Source organism: Dendrobates tinctorius, unplaced genomic scaffold (assembly GCF_039654945.1).
Source record: "Dendrobates tinctorius isolate UK_male_01 unplaced genomic scaffold, ASM3965494v1 ptg000065l, whole genome shotgun sequence".
NCBI classification, from domain to species: domain Eukaryota; kingdom Metazoa; phylum Chordata; class Amphibia; order Anura; family Dendrobatidae; genus Dendrobates; species Dendrobates tinctorius.
In genome coordinates, this window is record NW_027361733.1 from 32226789 (window position 1) to 32244761 (window position 17973).

The window sequence follows — 17973 nt, forward strand, 5'->3', positions numbered from 1 at the left end:
TAGTTGGCAAATCCGCTAAAAAAACGCTGTGTGTGCACACAGCCTTATAGTAGTCATATTCTTGTAAATAGAGGGCTGTATTATAGTAGTTATATTCTTGTACATAGGGAGCAGTATTATAGTAGTTATATTCTTGTACATAGGAGCAGTATTATAGTAGTTATATTCTTGTACATAGGAGCAGTATTATAGTAGTTATATTCTTGTACATAGGGGGCAGTATTATAGTAGTTATATACTTGCACATAGTGACAGTATTATAGTAGTTATATTCTTGTACATAGGGAGCAGTATTATAGTAGTTATATTCTTGTACATAGGGGACAGTATTATAGTAGTTATATTCTTGTACATAGGGGGCAGTATTATAGTAGTTATATTCTTGTACATAGGAGGCAGTATTATCGTAGTTATATTCTTGTACATAGGAGCAGTTCTATAGTAGCTATATTCTTGTAGATAGGGGCAGTATTATAGTAGTTATATTCTTGTACATAGGGGCATTATTATAGTAGTTATATTCTTGTACATAGGAGGCAGTATTATAGTACTTATATTCTTGTACATAGGGAGCAGTATTATAGTAGTTATATTCTTGACATAGGGGACAGTATTATAGTAGTTATATTCTTGTACATAGGGGGCAGTATTATAGTAGTTATATTCTTGTACATAGGAGGCAGTATTATCGTAGTTATATTCTTGTACATAGGAGCAGTTCTATAGTAGCTATATTCTTGTACATAGGGGCAGTATTATAGTAGTTACGTATATTCTTGTACATAGGGGCAGTATTATAGTATATTCTTGTACATAGGAGACAGTATTATCGTAGTTATATTCTTGTACATAGGAGCAGTTCTATAGTAGTTATATTCTTGTACATAGGGGCAGTATTATAGTAGTTATATTCTTGTACATAGGAGCAGTTCTATAGTAGCTATATTCTTATACATAGGGGCAGTATTATAGTAGTTATATTCTTGTACATAGGAGCAGTTCTATAGTATATTCTTGTACATAGGGGCAGTTTTATAGTAGTTATATTCTTGTACATAGGAGCAGTATTATAGTAGTTATATTCTTGTACATAGGGGCAGTTTTATAGTAGTTATATTCCTGTACATAGGGGCAGTTTTATAGTAGTTATATTCTTGTACATAGGAGCAGTTCTATAGTAGTTATATTCTTGTACATAGGGGCAGTTTTATAGTAGTTATATTCCTGTACATAGGGGCAGTATTATAGTAGTTATATTCATGTACATAGGGGCAGTTCTATATTAGCTATATTCTTGTACATAGGAGCAGTATTATTGTATACAAAAAAGTTGTGTCTGCTCACCTCCTCCTGGAGTGCACGGATCCTGCTGTGCAGCAAGTTTTCAGAACTTAGAAAAAATAAGTCCAGCGCTTTTTTTCTCAGTATTATAGTAGTTATAGTCTTGTACATAGGGATAGTATTATAGTAGTTATATTCTTGTACACAAGAGGCAGTATTATAGTATATTCTTGTACATAGGAGCAGTTCTATAGTAGTTATATTCTTGTACATAGGGTCAGTATTATAGTAGTTAAATTCTTGTACATAGGGAGCAGTATTCTAGTAGTTATATTCTTGTACACAAGAGACAGTATTATAGTATATTCTTGTATATAGGGGCAGTACTATAGTAGTTATATTCTTGTACATAGGGAGCAGTATTATAGTATATTAGTGTACATAGGGAGCAGTATTATAGTAGTTATATTCTTGTATACAGGGGCAGTACTATAGTAGTTATATTCTTGTACATAGGGAGCAGTATTATAGTAGTTATATTAGTGTACATAGGGAACAGTATTATAACAGTTATACTCTTGTACATAGGGGGCAGTATTATAGTCTTGTACATAGGGGGCACTATTATAGTAGTTATATTCTTGTATATTTGGGACATTATAGTAGTTATATTCTTGTACATGGGGGCAGTATTATAGTATATTCTTGTACATAAGTGGCACTATTATAGTAGTTATATTCTTGTACATAGGAGCAGTATTATAGTAGTTATACTCTTGTACATAGAGGCAGTATTATAGTAGTTATATTCTTGTACATAGGAGGCAGTATAATAGTAGTTATATTCTTGTACATAGGGACAGTATTATAGTAGTTATATTCTTGCTTATAGGGAGCATTATTATAGTAGTGTTAATTTGGTACATGTAGTACGTTTATATTACACTATACAGCAAAACTAGGACCCAGGCTTAGGCTTCCAACAGTATCTTGGTCGGATACATGGGACCCCATCCTGAAATAATGTCCCCCATCCTGGCCCTTTTTCTTTAATAATACCCCACCTCCTTGGTCCCCATACTTTATTAATATCCACCAGCCTGGATTCCTATTTGTAATAATATTCCCCCGTCATGGCTCTTTGCTGTAAAAACCTCATCCTGTAATAATATCCCTAGTCATTGGCCCCTTCTTGTAATAATGTACCCCCAATCCTGGCACTCTTGACAACGAAGTCACGCACCACCTACGATGGGTACGCCAACGTCTGTCGACTTCTTGCTTGACCGGTGAGTACAGTAATTGCAGTGTAGGGAGTTTGTGGCTCTCTGCCCCGCTGTACATTTCAGCTGAAACCGCTGCTGACTTCATTGTGCCCCCTGACGCAACGGGATGGCGTTACACCCCTGCTGAACATCTTCGGTATATAATTATATACCTACATTTGATATATCAGAATAACCACATAATATTGAGACAGGTTTTTCTTTATAGTAATAATGGACACAGAAGCGGGGATTCTCCAAGCTGAATTTTATTTTCCATTCTTCTTGGAGCTCATCACGATCGTCTCTGAATATGACAGCAGAGCAATTCCTTGGATCTTGACAACAGGAACATCGAAATACAGCACTCCACATAAATGCAGGCACCATGAATGGGGAGCGGGCACTTGGGATAAAAGATGTGTACTGGAGAGCCAGTGAGAGCCTTCATCCCCCACCACAAGTATATTCACATTTAAAAAGTAAAATTCAATACAAAGCTAATGAAATAAATTAAACAGGAACGGTATAAACATCAGCACATGTCTAGGTAAGATGGTCCCCAAACCTATAAAAGGGGTATTCAGGGTACCAGCTTCTAGCACTGTCCAGCTAAATCCATGCAGTCCCTTTTTTGACACATAGGTGGCAGTAGAGCGCTGCTGTCTTCCCACCTTCTGAACAGGCAGGAGTAATTTTAAAGGGATTGTACAGGATTAGAAAAACATGGCTGCATTCTTCATTATAGTAAATGGAGCCGAGCTGCACCTGTGGACAAGTGTGGCGCTATTTTGGGATGAAACTCTGTTTTTCTAACCGTCCTGCTCATTGTTATAATGAAAACTGGGAATGAGGTCTTATACGGAGTGTAATTCCCAGTCTGACCGCAGTTCTAAGGACCTGAATTCGCAAAGTCAGAAGGATTTGGGCAAATTTCACAGAACAAAATCTGAAAATGTGAGAAAAACAAAACATATTGCACAATTTGCATCGGACCACAAATACAACCTACTTTGCACATATGACACAAGGTCACCATGCAGCCCCCCACCTTGCGAGTTTTCACAAGTGGAGTTTCGGGCTTCCACTAAAGTTCTGCAAGTGCTAAACCTGGTCATTGTGCAATATACACACTGTCAGGATCCGCCCTGTTTCCTGCTCGAGTGTCAGAATGCAACTTGTATAGTTGTGGTCACGTGCCAACAAGCTTCACTCAATAGACCATTATCATGGTCGCAAACCCCATTATTGTGATAACCAACGACCACTCAAGAGGGCAATAAAGTGGAATCCAGACAGTGTGAATATTACACAACGAGAGGGGTCAGCAATCACACAGTGACTGCAAAAATGTAAGCTCAAGCCTGGAAAGCTCCTTCCTGACATCCGCAGTTCATGTATGGCGCAGGTCAGCTGCGGGTGTATGGAGAGAGGGCCACAATTGCCATACATCGATCATAAAACCTACCCCCAGATCTCCAGCCCCTGGGGCTGGCATTTCGCAATCATACCTCGACAGCCTGGGGACCACAGAGCTGCTCTGTCTGACATGATAGGGGCCCCATCTTCAATACTTCCAGTAATATTACATTAGGGTGTGGCTATTTATGCAGCTTTCTTACCTATTCTTAATGAGTTTTGGGGAGATTTAAATAACGTCCAAGGAAGGGGTTCATAATTTATACCCACATCTTGCCGACCCCTACCACCCACCCCCCCAAAAAAAATGGAAGGTTTCGAATTCACCATTTACCCTTTATTTAAAGTGGCAGTGTGCTGCTGATAAAAATCCCCTACACGGATGCACCAAGAACTTCTTCCAATTCACAGCTTTTTCAATGTCTAAGGGCAGATACTCCAATCGCCCCGACCCTACTGTCCATATATGTGGCCCCCTACATGTTATATTATAGGGACGCTAACCCTAAAAGCGTAGTTTCTCTCCCTGCTGTTGTTCCCTGTTATCAGCCTCCCAGGCTCACTGTAGTGTTCTTCATTGTGTGCCATCCAGAGATTTCGCCCACACTCACTAAGTTTATGTCCCATATCACCGATGCCGAGAACATTTACACCCATTGCTGTAACTGATCTCATAAAACCCCCCCCGCCCACCACAAAAAGAACAGGATGTTGGGGGACGTCCGATCACACTTTATTTCTGAATGACATGATCACTAGGTAATAAATATATAGAATAAATGACATTAGAACCCTTCAAAGAGACCAGCGACATATTGCACAGCGATGATCCCTCTCCCGCAGACGAGGGATCAAACATTTCCATGGTTTACAGCAACAAGGGCGACATGAAAAGAAAAATTTATGGAATGTAAAAAGGATCAGGGGACGCCGCTCTGCAACCTACGGCTGTCACAGCATATTGGGAGTTATAGTTCAGATCCAGCTGGGAGGCCATGGGGTAAGCCTCACACCCAAGGCCTCAGGGTACCCTCACCCGGATCTATCGCAGTTCATTCAATACTCTTCAGCTTGAATTTTATCAAAATATCTATTTGTATATAGAAGCTATGAAATTTTTAGACAACGGGACATCCCCACCTCACCCCCAACAGAGAAAAAAAAATTTGCAAAATTATAAAAGTTCTCTCAACGGAGTTCTCTCCTCCAAAAACTACAGAAATTGCATTAGTACATCAGGTGATTAGCTCTAGTTATACAGTATAGTACCAGTAGGGGGAGCTAGACCCATGGAACACTGAGCGGAGATCCTGTGACATATAAACTCAGCAGCCAACCAGGACAACCAGAGCTGCAGTGTAAAGTACAGTGACAGGAGAGAAGAACAGCCATAGCCTATAATGAGGCCACAGACAAATTTCATGCTACCTCCAGACTCCCAACAAACACTGCAGCTAATCCGGAGTCACTGATAAGAGCTCAGCTTTGATGGAGCAAAAAGTGTACCTGCACTTTTTCATTTAAAAGCATTGTTGTCATGTTGGCAGTTGTAATTAGAGGGGAACAGATCCAGAGACCTCCAAATCGTTTGATATGTTTCAATGACATGTGAGCTTCACTTTAAAAACAAAAAAAAGGCAACATTAAAAGGGGTCATCCAGCTTTGGGGACATTTATTTGACTTAAATGCATGCATTTGGGACTATAAATAATTTTTACAACTTGGTTTCATTAAAAATGGTGCACCATTTGCCCTCTATAACCTTTGTGTTGCACTGTATATTGTTGGCTGCAAGAGGAGTTAACTGAGAATCCATCAGTGAACTCAATCTAAGGGTCTGTTGGAGAGTTTGTGACTCTTATCTGTTTTCAGATCTAAGACCACATCAAAGTTGAATGTCCAAGGAAAACAGCAACAAATAAAAGCCAAAAGGTGCATTTTTTAAAAATGAAATCTAAGTACAAGAATCGTTTTTCACCCAAAATACATGCATTTAATGAAGATGAAAAAAAAAAAAGTCTTAAAAAGGTTGACAACCCCCTTTACATATATATACTTGTTGGTAGATTGCACTTAACCTGGTGTATACCGCAGTATAAAAGAAAGCAGCAGCACAATGGGTTAAAGGCTGAGGTATATGGGGGACGGGGGGGGCACAGGGATGTAAGACGTCACATCTTCCGCAATCACAACTGAAGTCATCCAAGCTACTTATACACGGCAGGAGAAGCACAATGTCCACTGGATACAGACTAGGAACCTCTGCATTGCACAGAGAGCAGCCATAACGATCTCTGCACATCACCACACAGAAGGGGGCGCTACATATTGGCAGAGAGGAAACAGGTGGGGCACTTTCCCGCAGCTTACATACAAGGATGGGAGGTCCGGAGGGCCGTCAGCAGAGAGAAGAGGATGATACTCGACCGGGAGGAAGAAGATAATGTGCACGAACCACAGATGACTTCATTCATGGAGGGACCAATAGGGGGCGCCAATGCTGAACAGACCCAGTGGGCCCCACATTCCCAATTATCAGTAGAGACGAACACCGATTATGTATTACCCTTGCTCGGAATAGACGACGGCGGCGGCGGCCGCCACGTCCCTTCCACAGCTCATGATGAAATAATTGGAAATTGGGTTCCCCTCTGCTCTATATCGCCCATCTGATACCCGTCCCCCAACACTCTACCAGTTGGAGTTTTCCCACCCATCATCTGAAGCGGGTGCCTGACTACTGCCACCCTTCTTGCCCTTTCCTTCGGCATCCCAGTGGCTGTCCCAGTTCTCCCAGCTGTCACTGTTGCTGTTCTTGTTGTTAGAGGTGGTCCCGGACCCCCAAACCTCCCAGCTGTCTGAGCTCTTCCTCTCGGTGGCATTTTCAGGGAAGGTCCAGCTGTCCCCGCTGGGCGATTTTGTTGGCTTCTTCAATTCTTCCGAGCTGCCAAATGTCTCCCAAAAGGATTTTCCTGGGGTGGCATTCTGGTAACTATCGGCACCGTCGCTGCCCTGCTGGTAGCCCTCTCCAGAATGGGAGCTGCGAGAAAAGAGCGACCATGAACAAATCAGGAATAGTCACATTATTACCCATATCTGCAGCCGCCGGGAATCACACTGCTTCCAACATACAGCGTTTCACTAAACCATTATCAAGATTTCTTCTTGCCTTACTTACAGAACGTGAAGGCCAGTGCCCACCTCATACTACTCAAAACGGGTTTCGTTAAGGCCCCCATAAACATTAGACTAGCGTCATGAGCTGAGCGCTCCTGCATCCTATAGGAGAAAGCCACTGCCAGACTCCTCTGGCGGCAGCTTAAGACATAAAAAATTGGCAGTCCGATATCGTCAAGTTCAGCTGACAGTAATGTGAATGAGGACCCCCGAAAGAGGATAGTAGGACAGTGTAAGAGTCAGTGTGTCCAATTTCAGACTGCCAATCCTTTTGTTCTCAGCGACAAAGGCCCCCGCCAGAATACTCTGGCAGCGGCTCTCTCAGAGAATACAGGAGCTTTGGGCGAGAAAGCTGCTGGTTGAAGAATCATTCCGCTGACATTAATCTAAAATGTAAGGGGGGCTGTAGAATTATATCCAGTGGAGGCAAACCTCTGAGAGCAGAACATATCCATCTGCTGCAGTTTGTTACAATATATCGGTGCAGCTGAAACCAAATCAGTCTGAGGACTGTGCAAACTAGATACAATTGTAGCAAATGCCCCGTTTGTTGGGCACGGCATGGTGGGAGTGGGGGGTTCTAATATGCGCCAGAGATGAGCCTCAGGTGGTCTGTGTATACACCATTATACTGATTGGGGGGGATTAGTGACAGACTGTGGTCACTCACCTCTCCGTATTGTCCTCACTTTTGCCTGAAAAAAATGTGGTGACATCTCTCCAACCCTTGGAACTGACACCCTGGACCTGCAAGATGCACCAGTGTTAGGCATCGTTCACACACAGTGCAGAAGATATGGCAGCAAGACCCCCGGGGCCGTCTGTAGAACAGTACAATGCATTGTGAGTCTTAACCCGAAAGCCACTTATGTGGTCAAGATCGCCCCCGGTTCACATGAGCCAAGCTTACACCGCTGCATGATCGCCCAAACTCCGGGCCTTGTGCCCATAGCAAGGAATTGAGGCTTCACCCCGAACGTGCAGCTCTTGGCCTGGACCCCCTTTAAGATGCCAAAGATGCAGTGCGTAGGAAATAACAGGGAGATCAGCACAGAGATGAGTATTGGGGATTTTTTTTTTTTGAACATCTGACATTTCCAACTACGGGTCGCACGGAAATCAGATTTTTGTAAGTTGAGGGCAGCCTGTGTACAACATATGGTTCTTGCATAATGCAAATATAAAAAGTCTATATACCCCTTTCCCCATCCTTTAATGTCACCCATTATCTGTACAAATCTATTGAGAAACAAACAAACAAATCAATTTTGAGAATGAAACTATAATAAAACTAAAATAATGTGATAACAGAAGTGTGAACACCCTCTTATCACTGGCCATGAGATTATGTGCAGAATTAGCCAATTTAAACTCATGCTATATACCGTATTTTTCGGACTATAAGACACACTTTTTCCTCCCAAAATGTGGAGGAAAATGGAGGGGGTGCGTCTTATAGTCCGGATGTACCGGCTCTGGCTGTGGTGGAGCGGTGTCAGTGGAGCAGCGGGTCACAGAGGCAGAAGCCAGCGGCTCTGGCTAACTCATGTGCCGGTAGCTGGCACTACGCGCTACTAAAGAGCCTTGAATGCTCATTGCTCTTTGCGATGAACAGGCCCGGTGAATATTGTTGCAGCTGCTGGCAATGGAGCAGGACACTGCGAGGGAGGGGAGGAAGGTAAGTGTAATGGCTTGTTCTTTTTAAATCTGTTCAGATGAGACCATGCATACCAGGATAAGGATGGGGCCAATCATACCAGGATAAGAATGTGACCATGCACACCAGGTTAAGGATGGGGCACTGTATACCAGGATAGGGATGGGGCCATGCATACTTGGACAAGATGGGGACCCTGCATACCAGTATAGGGATGAGGGCAATCATTCCTGCCAGGATAAGGGGGACCATTCCTACCAGGATAGGGATGAGGAGGCCTTGCATACCAGGATAGGAATAAGGAGGCCATGCATACCAGAGTAGGGATGAGGGGCAATATGCATCAGGATGGGGATGAGGGTACCATATTTACCAGGATAGGGGATATTAAGTACAGAATTGACCACATTTTTTTCTTCAGTTTTTTTTTTTTCTTTCCTAATTTCATCTTCTAAAACCTAGGTGCATCTTATGGTCTGGTTCATCTTAGGCCAGTTTCACACGCCCAGATAATTCCGGTACCGGTAAATAAGGTACCAGAGCTATCCATGTCCGTGTGGATACGTGGTACTTCCGTGTGGCATCAGGACCACACGGCCGGGACGAAGCGCTACAGTAAGCGCTGTTCCCCTGCGGCTGGTGCTTCCCGCGGCTACCATTCTTCTCTCCTGCTCTGCCGGCAACAGCGAGCAGGAGAGAAGAATGAATGAAAACCCGACGTGGGGTCCCCCTCAGTTTGTGAACCAACCAGACTAAACTTAAAGCTGGGGGCTGCAGCCCTCAGCTGTTAGCTTCAACAAGGTTGGTTCTCAAGAACAGAGGGGTCCCCGTGCTGTTTTTTTAATTATTTAAAAAAACAGTGTGGGGTCCCCCCTATTTTTGACAACCAACCTGACAGCTGAGGGCTGATATTCTCAGGCTGGTAAGGGGCCATTGATCTTGGCCCCCCACAGCCTAAAAACAGCAGACCACAGCTGCCCAGAAAAGGGGCACCTAAGAGATGCGCCTATTCTGGAGCTTTGCCTGGTTCTTCCCACTTGCTCTGTAGCGGTAGCAAGTGGGGTAATAAGGGGTTAATGCCACCTTTCTATTGTAATGTGACATTAAGCCCGGATTAGTAATGGAGAGGTGTCAATAAGACACCTATCCATTACTAATCCTAGAGTCAGTCAAGGGTTAAATAAACACACACAATAAGAGAAAAGTATTTTAATGAAAGAATACACTACACACAGTTTTAAAAATCTTTATTACACTGCTAATTCCATTGCGATGCCATTGATCTGCTGTAAAAAAGGTGAAAATAAAGCAACAATATACATTACCTGTCGGGTGCTCACGTCCCACGGCGTAAATCCATCTCAGGGGTTGATCAGTTTACAACTGGGAGCGCTGCTAACACAGCCGCTCGTGACTGTAAATGACTGGGGAATGAATGGAAGCAGAGCGCAGACTCAGTGATGAGCGGTGACGTCACCGCTAGTTACAGAGCATGCGCCGGCTGCTGCAAGGCAGAGTGGTCAAAGATTGCCAATTTCTAATGTGCCGTGCTGATAGACTTAAGGGTGTGCATATATATGCACCCACTTTATTTTTCACCTGGTTTATTTTTCAATTGAATTGTACAGATCATGGGGGACATTAAAAGGTGGAAAAAGTTCTGAAATAATTCTTACTGATATGATAAGTTTCATATGAGGAAAAAAAGGGCATTATAACAGAGGTGTGAAGATATATTTATCAGAACGTGTATATATCTCATATCCAGGATACTGGCTACGGTACATAGAGCCTGGATCCTGCCGATACTTGTCATAACTCACCAGCATCATGTCCGCAGAGGGGCAGCATGGACAGTAAAGGACAAATACAGATTAGACAAGGACTTAGACATGTACAATGCGGCACAAAGGGCATCTCCCACTCCAAAGTCATATTAAGGAATAACGTTCCCTTAGAGGATTTAAAAGGGAACACAGAGGAATAAGAGGACTTGTTGTTAACAGGTTTCCTAATGGTCCTCAACTGAGAATGTGGGTTGGTTTAGTTTGCGACTCCCAGCCGGACCCATTCACCATTAGGAAACTCTTGTGTGTGTTCTACATCTGATTTGGGATTATTGGGACCGGTGCCAATAACTGATCAGGGCACCATCTCATCCAATCAATACTAACGTTTGTGCATTAAGCCCCCTGCTTGCCTTCTTAGAATATGTCCACACAGTGAATGGGGGGCGACTACCCAGACTGCACCCTGGACTGGAGATGCCCGCTAGGTGCCAGCATAATTCCTACCTTTGATGCTATAACAGACATTGAACTGGTGACATCTTCTAAGATCCGACCATCCTTCACCTGTTGGGTTGGAAAAGGGGAGGACAAGGTATGTGAGCTCATGGAGGGGTGAGAAGGATGGCAGGTGGAGGGGAATGGCACCCTACTAATCACAGCTCTGCTTTTAAACATCTTATTCCAAGGCATAGTTCAATGACTTTGCAAGTACTATTTTCCGTTCTCTCTAGTCACATCCAGAGCTGCAATTATGGGATTGTCCTCTTTTTGATTAAGGCTGTGTGCTCATGTTGCGTTTTTTAAGCATTTCCACAGCGTTTGTGCCGGCTCAGACGCTGCAGAAACGCTTAAAAGAAGCTTCACATTAAAATGCATGCGTTTTTGGCTTTTTGTGCCAATGCACGCGTTTGTAAACACTCAGGAATCGCTTAGCGGCTAAAAATGCAGCATGCCCATTATTTTCCGCATTGCTGAGCGTTTTTAGCCATTTCCAATGTTCCCACAAAACGCACGGAAAAAAGTCAAAAACGCGCGTCTTTTGTGCAAAAAACGCGCAAGAAACGCGCGGAAATAAAACGCACGTTTTTTGGGGAAGGGGATCAGTTTTCTGAGCGTTTAAAAACGCTAGCGTGGGCACATAGCCTTAAGCTGCAAGGAGCAAGAGCATCCCCACATCCTCCGGCTGCGCCAGTGTGTGCTGACCTGTCAGATGCAGACATTGTGCACTACAGCGCAGGGTGAGGAAAGCACAAATCAGCATGCAGCTCTGAATCTGAATGGACAAAGAGATATCGGAGTTCACATACTTTACATATTAGCAAAATGTTTAAACGTAAAGCTGTGATGTAAGCAGTGCTGTATGCAGGCTGTTGTGATTATAAAGTGTATGCCACAATGCTACACAGTACATAAAAGCTGAGTCACTGAATACTAACATTACATGTTCTGTACTGATCCCGACTTATATCCCGTATTAAACTCCAGAGCTGCACTCACTATTCTGCTGGTGGAGTCACTGTGTACATACATTACTTATCCTGTACTGATCCTGAGTTACATCATGTATTATACTCCAGAGCTGCACTCACTATTCTGCTGGTGGAGTCACTGTGTACATACATTACATTACTTATCCTGTACTGATCCTGAGTTACATCCTGTATTATACTCCAGAGCTGCACTCACTATTCTGCTGGTGCAGTCACTGTGCACATACATTACTTATACTTTACTGATCCTTAGTTACATCCTGTATTATACTCCAGAGCTGCACTCACTATTCTGCTGGTGCAGTCACTGTGCACATACATTATATTACTTATACTTTACTGATCCTGAGTTACATCCTGTATTATACACCAGAGCTGCACTCACTAATCTGCTGGTGCAGTCACTGTGTACATACATTACATTACTTATCCTGTACTGATCCTGAGTTACATCCTGTATTATACTCCAGAGCTGCACTCACTAATCTGCTGGTGCAGTCACTGTGTACATACATTACTTATCCTGTACTGATCCTGAGTTACATCCTGTATTATTCTCCAGAGCTGCACTCACTATTCTGCTGGTGGAGTCACTGTGTACATACATTACATTACTTATCCTGTACTGATCCTAAGTTACATCCTGTATTATACTCCAGAGCTGCACTCACTATTCTGCTGGTGGAGTCACTGTGTACATACATTATATTACTTATGTTAGGCGTCGGATTCCTGCAGCTGCACAGCAGGAATCCAGAGACATACATCCTGCGGTCTCCCATTCCTTTCCGACCGCTCAGGGACCTGCACAGCAATCTCGGCGATCGAGGCGCCCTGCTCAGACCAGCTCTCTGGGTCTGGATGTTGCTGCCACCTCTGGACCAGCAATAGTAGCGCAAACTGCTTTGCAGGAAACCACTCCAGAGGCTAAGTCCTCTCGCCGCGCTACTGGGCATGCCCATGGGACGATCTCCCAGTGGAGATCAGGGGTCACATGCTCAGGTCCTTGTCCTGATCTGATTGGCCCATCTCAGAGGTCTGGAAGGTCCCGGAAGCGCATGGCTATAAAAGGCCCACATGGCTGCTTGCCCATGCGCTAGTATAGACCATACTTGCTATGTGTGAATGGTGACGGATGTATGATTCTGGTGACTGACTCATTTGAAACCCCTTCCCTCTGATACTACACATGTGGATAGGGAACTAGAGATAGTCAGCGCCAGTCAGTGGCAAGCTATGGGCCACAGAGCATACCGTACCTCTGCACTAGCGTCCGATGGTGTCACGCCTGACGGCACTATCGTATAGCGGCAGTAGTTACCGCCGCGCTGCAGTTAGCAGCACTTACCGGCGTCCGCGGTAGCGACGCCGCACGCACGGTAGGTCAAGACGGACACCGACCTCTGTCTTGGGCCGTGTCCTGTGACCATATACCGTGTGTGCACGCCAGCTGAGACCTGTGAAGCTAACAGGCTCGGCGTTTATGCTTTAGGGCCTCTGTGAGGTTAACAGAGTCCACTCTGCGCACCCCGGGTGACGTCTAACCCGAGCGCAGTATACCGCCATATAGCGAGTCCGCCATTACTCAGCAGCGGTTGTTACACCTACTGCACGGTGGACCCCAGGCGGCGAACGCACTTCCTATTATTTATATTTAGTGCGTTCCGCCGTCCCTAACATTATACTAGTGCCAGGGTCTGGCTAGTAATGGCGGACCTGCAGCGGTACATTCGGCAGCTGGAGAGCCGGTTGGCGGCTATCGAGAGCTCCACCTCAGCTGCGAATGCTACGGTAGCCGCTGCTCAGGCAGTCGCAGAGGCTGTCTCACGCGTGCCCACACTCACGCCTATGCCGACAATATCTCGCCTCCCGCTCCCCGACAAGTTTTCGGGTGACAGCGCCACATGTAGGGGATTCGTGAGTCAGTGCTCTATTCAGCTTGAGTTACTGGCTGCACGGTTCCCTAAAGAGCGGGCTAAGGTGGGGTTTATTGTTTCTCTTTTATCTGGCAGGGCATTAGAGTGGGCTACGCTATTGTGGGAGCGTGATGATCCCGTGGTTCAGGGGGCTGCGCAGTTCCTCGCGGCTCTGAAGCAGGTATTTTTGGGACCACGGATCACGCACGACACCTCTCTCCAATTATTGGCCCTAACACAGGGGTCTCTCTCGGTCAGCCATTATGCCGTCCGATTCCGGACATTGGCTTCCGAACTAGAGTGGCCTGATAAAGTACTCATCCCTGTATTTTGGAGAGGGTCAGCAAAGCATGTCAAAGATGCTCTAGCAACCAGAGAGGTCCCCACAAGTCTGGAGGAAGTGATTGCCATCTCCACCCGCATTGATCTCCGATTTACGGAACGCCGGCTGGAATGTGCGCAATCCAGACGTAGGGTTAACTTGGCTCCCACCTTCACCGAGCCGCTAAGATCTTCCGCTCAGGAGCTTACATCCTCCGAACCTATGGAGGTGTCTCGCGCCGGCTCCAAGCCACGTCCGGTGCGAAGCACCGCACGTTGTTACCGGTGTCGGCAGTTTGGTCACTCGGCTAGCACGTGTCCTCTGCGGTCAGAAAAACGATCACGTCCAGTGGTCGTAGGTGGTGGTCAGACAAATATGAAACCCTTTTCTCCCAAACCGGTATTCCGAGGGACATTAGATAGTGGGGCCTCCACCTGGGAGGTAGAGGTTACCGTGGATTCCGGGGCTGAGGGGAACTTTATGTCCTCGACCTTCGCCCAGAAACACGCTATTCCACTGGTGTTACTGCCTCAACCTCTGACCATCAGGGGGGTTAATGGTGCACCTTTACCATCTCAGGTGACCCACCAGACAACCCCACTCGGGCTCTCAATCTCTCATCATGAGATTCTGTCCTTGTTCATTTTGCCAGATGGCATCGACAAGGTGCTTCTCGGAGTTCCCTGGCTCCGTTGTCACTCCCCTCATATTGATTGGGCTTCGGGGAATATACGGGGTTGGAGCAAGGACTGTGAGGGAAGGTGCCTGAAGGGCAGTGTTCAGGTAGCTTCCACTGAAGTGCCTGCGGATCTCTCCACGCTTCCTAAATCATACCACCAGTATGCGGACGTCTTCTCTAAAAAAAATCTGCAGAGACGCTCCCGCCGCACCGTCCTTATGATTGCCCGATAGATCTTCTGCCAGGCACAGAACCTCCTAGAGGCTTTATCCGCTGTCACTCCGAGACAGAGGCTATGTCTCAATATATCCGAGAGAACCTGGCTAGAGGGTTTATCAGAAAGTCGGTGTCACCGGCTGGTGCAGGGTTCTTCTTCGTGCAGAAGAGCGGAGAGTTACACCCCTGCATTGACTACAGAGGTCTCAACGCCATTACAGTTAAAAGCAAATGCCCTCTCCCGTTGATCTCTGAGCTATTTGACAGGTTGCGAGGGGCCCGGATCTTTACGAAATTAGATATACGGGGGGCGTACAACCTGATCCGCATTCGCGACGGAGACGAGTGGAAGACAGCCTTTAATACCAGGGATGGCCACTATGAATATCTGGTCATGCCCTAAGGCCTTTGTAATGCGCCTGCTGTCTTCCAGGATTTCGTCAACGTCATCTTCCGCAATATGCTCTCCACCTCGGTGGTGGTCTATCTAGATGACATCCTCATCTTCTCTCCAGATTTGACCTCCCACCGGAGAGACGTCTGCAGGGTCTTCGACCGTCTGCCGGCGAACTCTCTTTTCACCAAGCTGGAGAAGTGCCAGTTTGAGCAGGAGTCCTTGCCGTTCCTGGGCAACATCATCTCGGCCCAGGGGTTGGCTACTGATCCGGCCAAACTGCAAGCGGTAATGGACTGGCAGGAACCACACTCACTCAAAGCGGTGCAGCGCTTTCTAGGGTTCGTCAACTATTACCGCCAGTTCATACCTCACTTCTCCACACTGGTAGCTCCTTTGGTTGCTCTCACAAAGAAAGGAGCTAATCCTAACGCTTGGTCTGAACAGGTCTCCAAGGCCTTCTCGTCTCTAAAATCCCATTTTGCTGGCGCTCCCATCTTACACCTTCCCGATGTGGATAAACCGTTTATCCTGGAGGTGGATGCCTCTTCCGTCGGTGCAGGAGCAGTCCTTTTCCAGAAGGATGCTCAAGGTCGGAAGCATCCCTGCTTCTTCTTCTCTAAGACCTTCTCACCGGCGGAGAAGAATTACTCCATCGGGGACAGGGAGCTGCTAGCAATGAAGTTGGCCTTTTCCCGAGTGGAGACATCTCCTGGAGGGAGCCGGTTTCCCTTCCAGGTGTATACGGACCATAAAAATCGGGTCTATTTACAAACGGCCCAGCGCTTGAACTCTCGTCAAGCTAGGTGGTCGCTCTTCTTCTCCCGCTTCACCTTGCACTACTTCTCTGGAGAGAAGAACGTCCGTGCGGATGCTCTCTCGCGCTCGGTGGTCTCAGCGGAGGAAGGGGAGGCTGAGCCACGGTTAATTCTCCCTCCGGACAGCTTTACGACTGTGGCTCCAGTTGCTCTCGAGTCAGTGCCACCAGGCAAGACCTTTGTGCCTCCTCAGCTATGGCCGGAGGTTCTCGCCTGGGCGCACGCGTCCACGGTGGGTGGTCACTTTGGCAATATGCGGACCACAGAACTCCTGGCAAGATCGTATTGGTGGCCGCACATGGCTCGAGACACTAAGGAATACATACAAGCATGCACGGAACAGGTCCTCTAGACAGAGGCTGGCTGGGTTATTGTACCCTTTGCCGGTGGTGGATAGACCTTGGGAGATGGTTGGCATGGATTTTGTGGTTGGCCTGCCCAAGTCTGGTGGCAGTATGGTCATCTGGGTGGTCACCGACCATTTTTCTAAAATGGTGCATCTGGTGCCACTCGCACGGTTGCCTTCCGCTCGTGGTCTTGCCACACTGTTAATAAAACATGTATTCCGTCTGCATGGCATGCCGGACAAAATTGTCAGTGATCGAGGTCCCCAGTTTGCGTCCCGGTTTTGGAGGGAGCTCTGCAGCCTACTCAGCATTGAGCTAAACCTGTCCTCCGGTTACCATCCCAAGACGAACGGCTTGGTTGAGAGAGCCAACCAAACCTTGGTCACGTACCTGCGGCATTTCGTCTCTGCCAGGCAGGATGACTGGGCATCCTTGCCACCATGGGCTGAATTTGCCCTGAATAATGCAGTGGCTGATTCCACTGGTCAGACGCCGTTCCTTCTAAATTACGGCCAGCATCCGCGTGTCCCTGTCCCGATGCCAGTGTCCTCCGCTGACTCCAGGGTGGCAGACTGGGCAGTGGAGGCTCGCGACATTTGGGAACGCACTCAGGATGCTATTCGTGCCTCTAAAGAAGGAATGAGGGCATCCGCCGACACACATCGGCGACCCGCTCCAACCTTTTTCTCCGGCGACTTGGTGTGGCTCTCTGCTCGAAACATCAAGCTGCGGGCCGAGTCCTCCAAGTTCGCGCCGCGATACATCGGACCTTTTAAGGTTCTCGAGCGAATCAGCTCGGTGATCTACCGCCTGGCTCTTCCTCCACATTTAGCCATTTCTGACGTTTTCCATGTCTCCCTTCTCAAACCTGTTCACATGGCCCGGTTCTCTGAGTCATCTGCCGGGTCATCAGACTTGTCTTCGGACGAGTTTGAGGTTAACGCCATTGTGGGACGCAGAATTGTGCATGGCAAGAAGTTTTATTTGGTGGACTGGAAGCGTCATGGTCCAGAGGCCCGAACCTGGGAGCCTGTGGAGAACATCCACGCTCCGCTCCTGATCGCGGCCTTTGAGCGTAGCGAGGCTCAGAGGGGGGGGGGGCCTAGGAGGGGGGGGGGGTAATGTTAGGCGTCGGATTCCAGCAGCTGCACAGCAGGAATCCAGAGCCATACATCCTGCGGTCTCCCATTCCTTTCCGACC

At 46.6% G+C, this 17973-nt stretch overlaps 1 protein-coding gene across 9 annotated transcripts in view; it reads right to left on the reverse strand.

The window, feature by feature from the left end:
• Window positions 1–4676: 4676 nt before the first annotated feature.
• Window positions 4677–17973, reverse strand: part of ARFGAP1 (ARF GTPase activating protein 1) — a 29780-nt gene continuing 16483 nt past the window's right edge. For 5 of the 9 annotated variants that reach the window (XM_073580904.1, XM_073580903.1, XM_073580902.1 and 2 more), the window contains 3 exons: window positions 11095–11154; window positions 7814–7890; window positions 4677–7006 (listed from right to left, as the gene is read on the reverse strand). In XM_073580904.1, the coding sequence (XP_073437005.1) occupies window positions 6658–7006; window positions 7814–7890; window positions 11095–11154 (486 nt within the window). In that variant the 3' untranslated portion in view covers window positions 4677–6657. The remainder of the gene's footprint in view (window positions 7007–7813; window positions 7891–11094; window positions 11155–17973) is intronic. The other 4 variants (XM_073580906.1, XM_073580905.1, XM_073580900.1 and 1 more) reach the window with 2 other exon arrangements.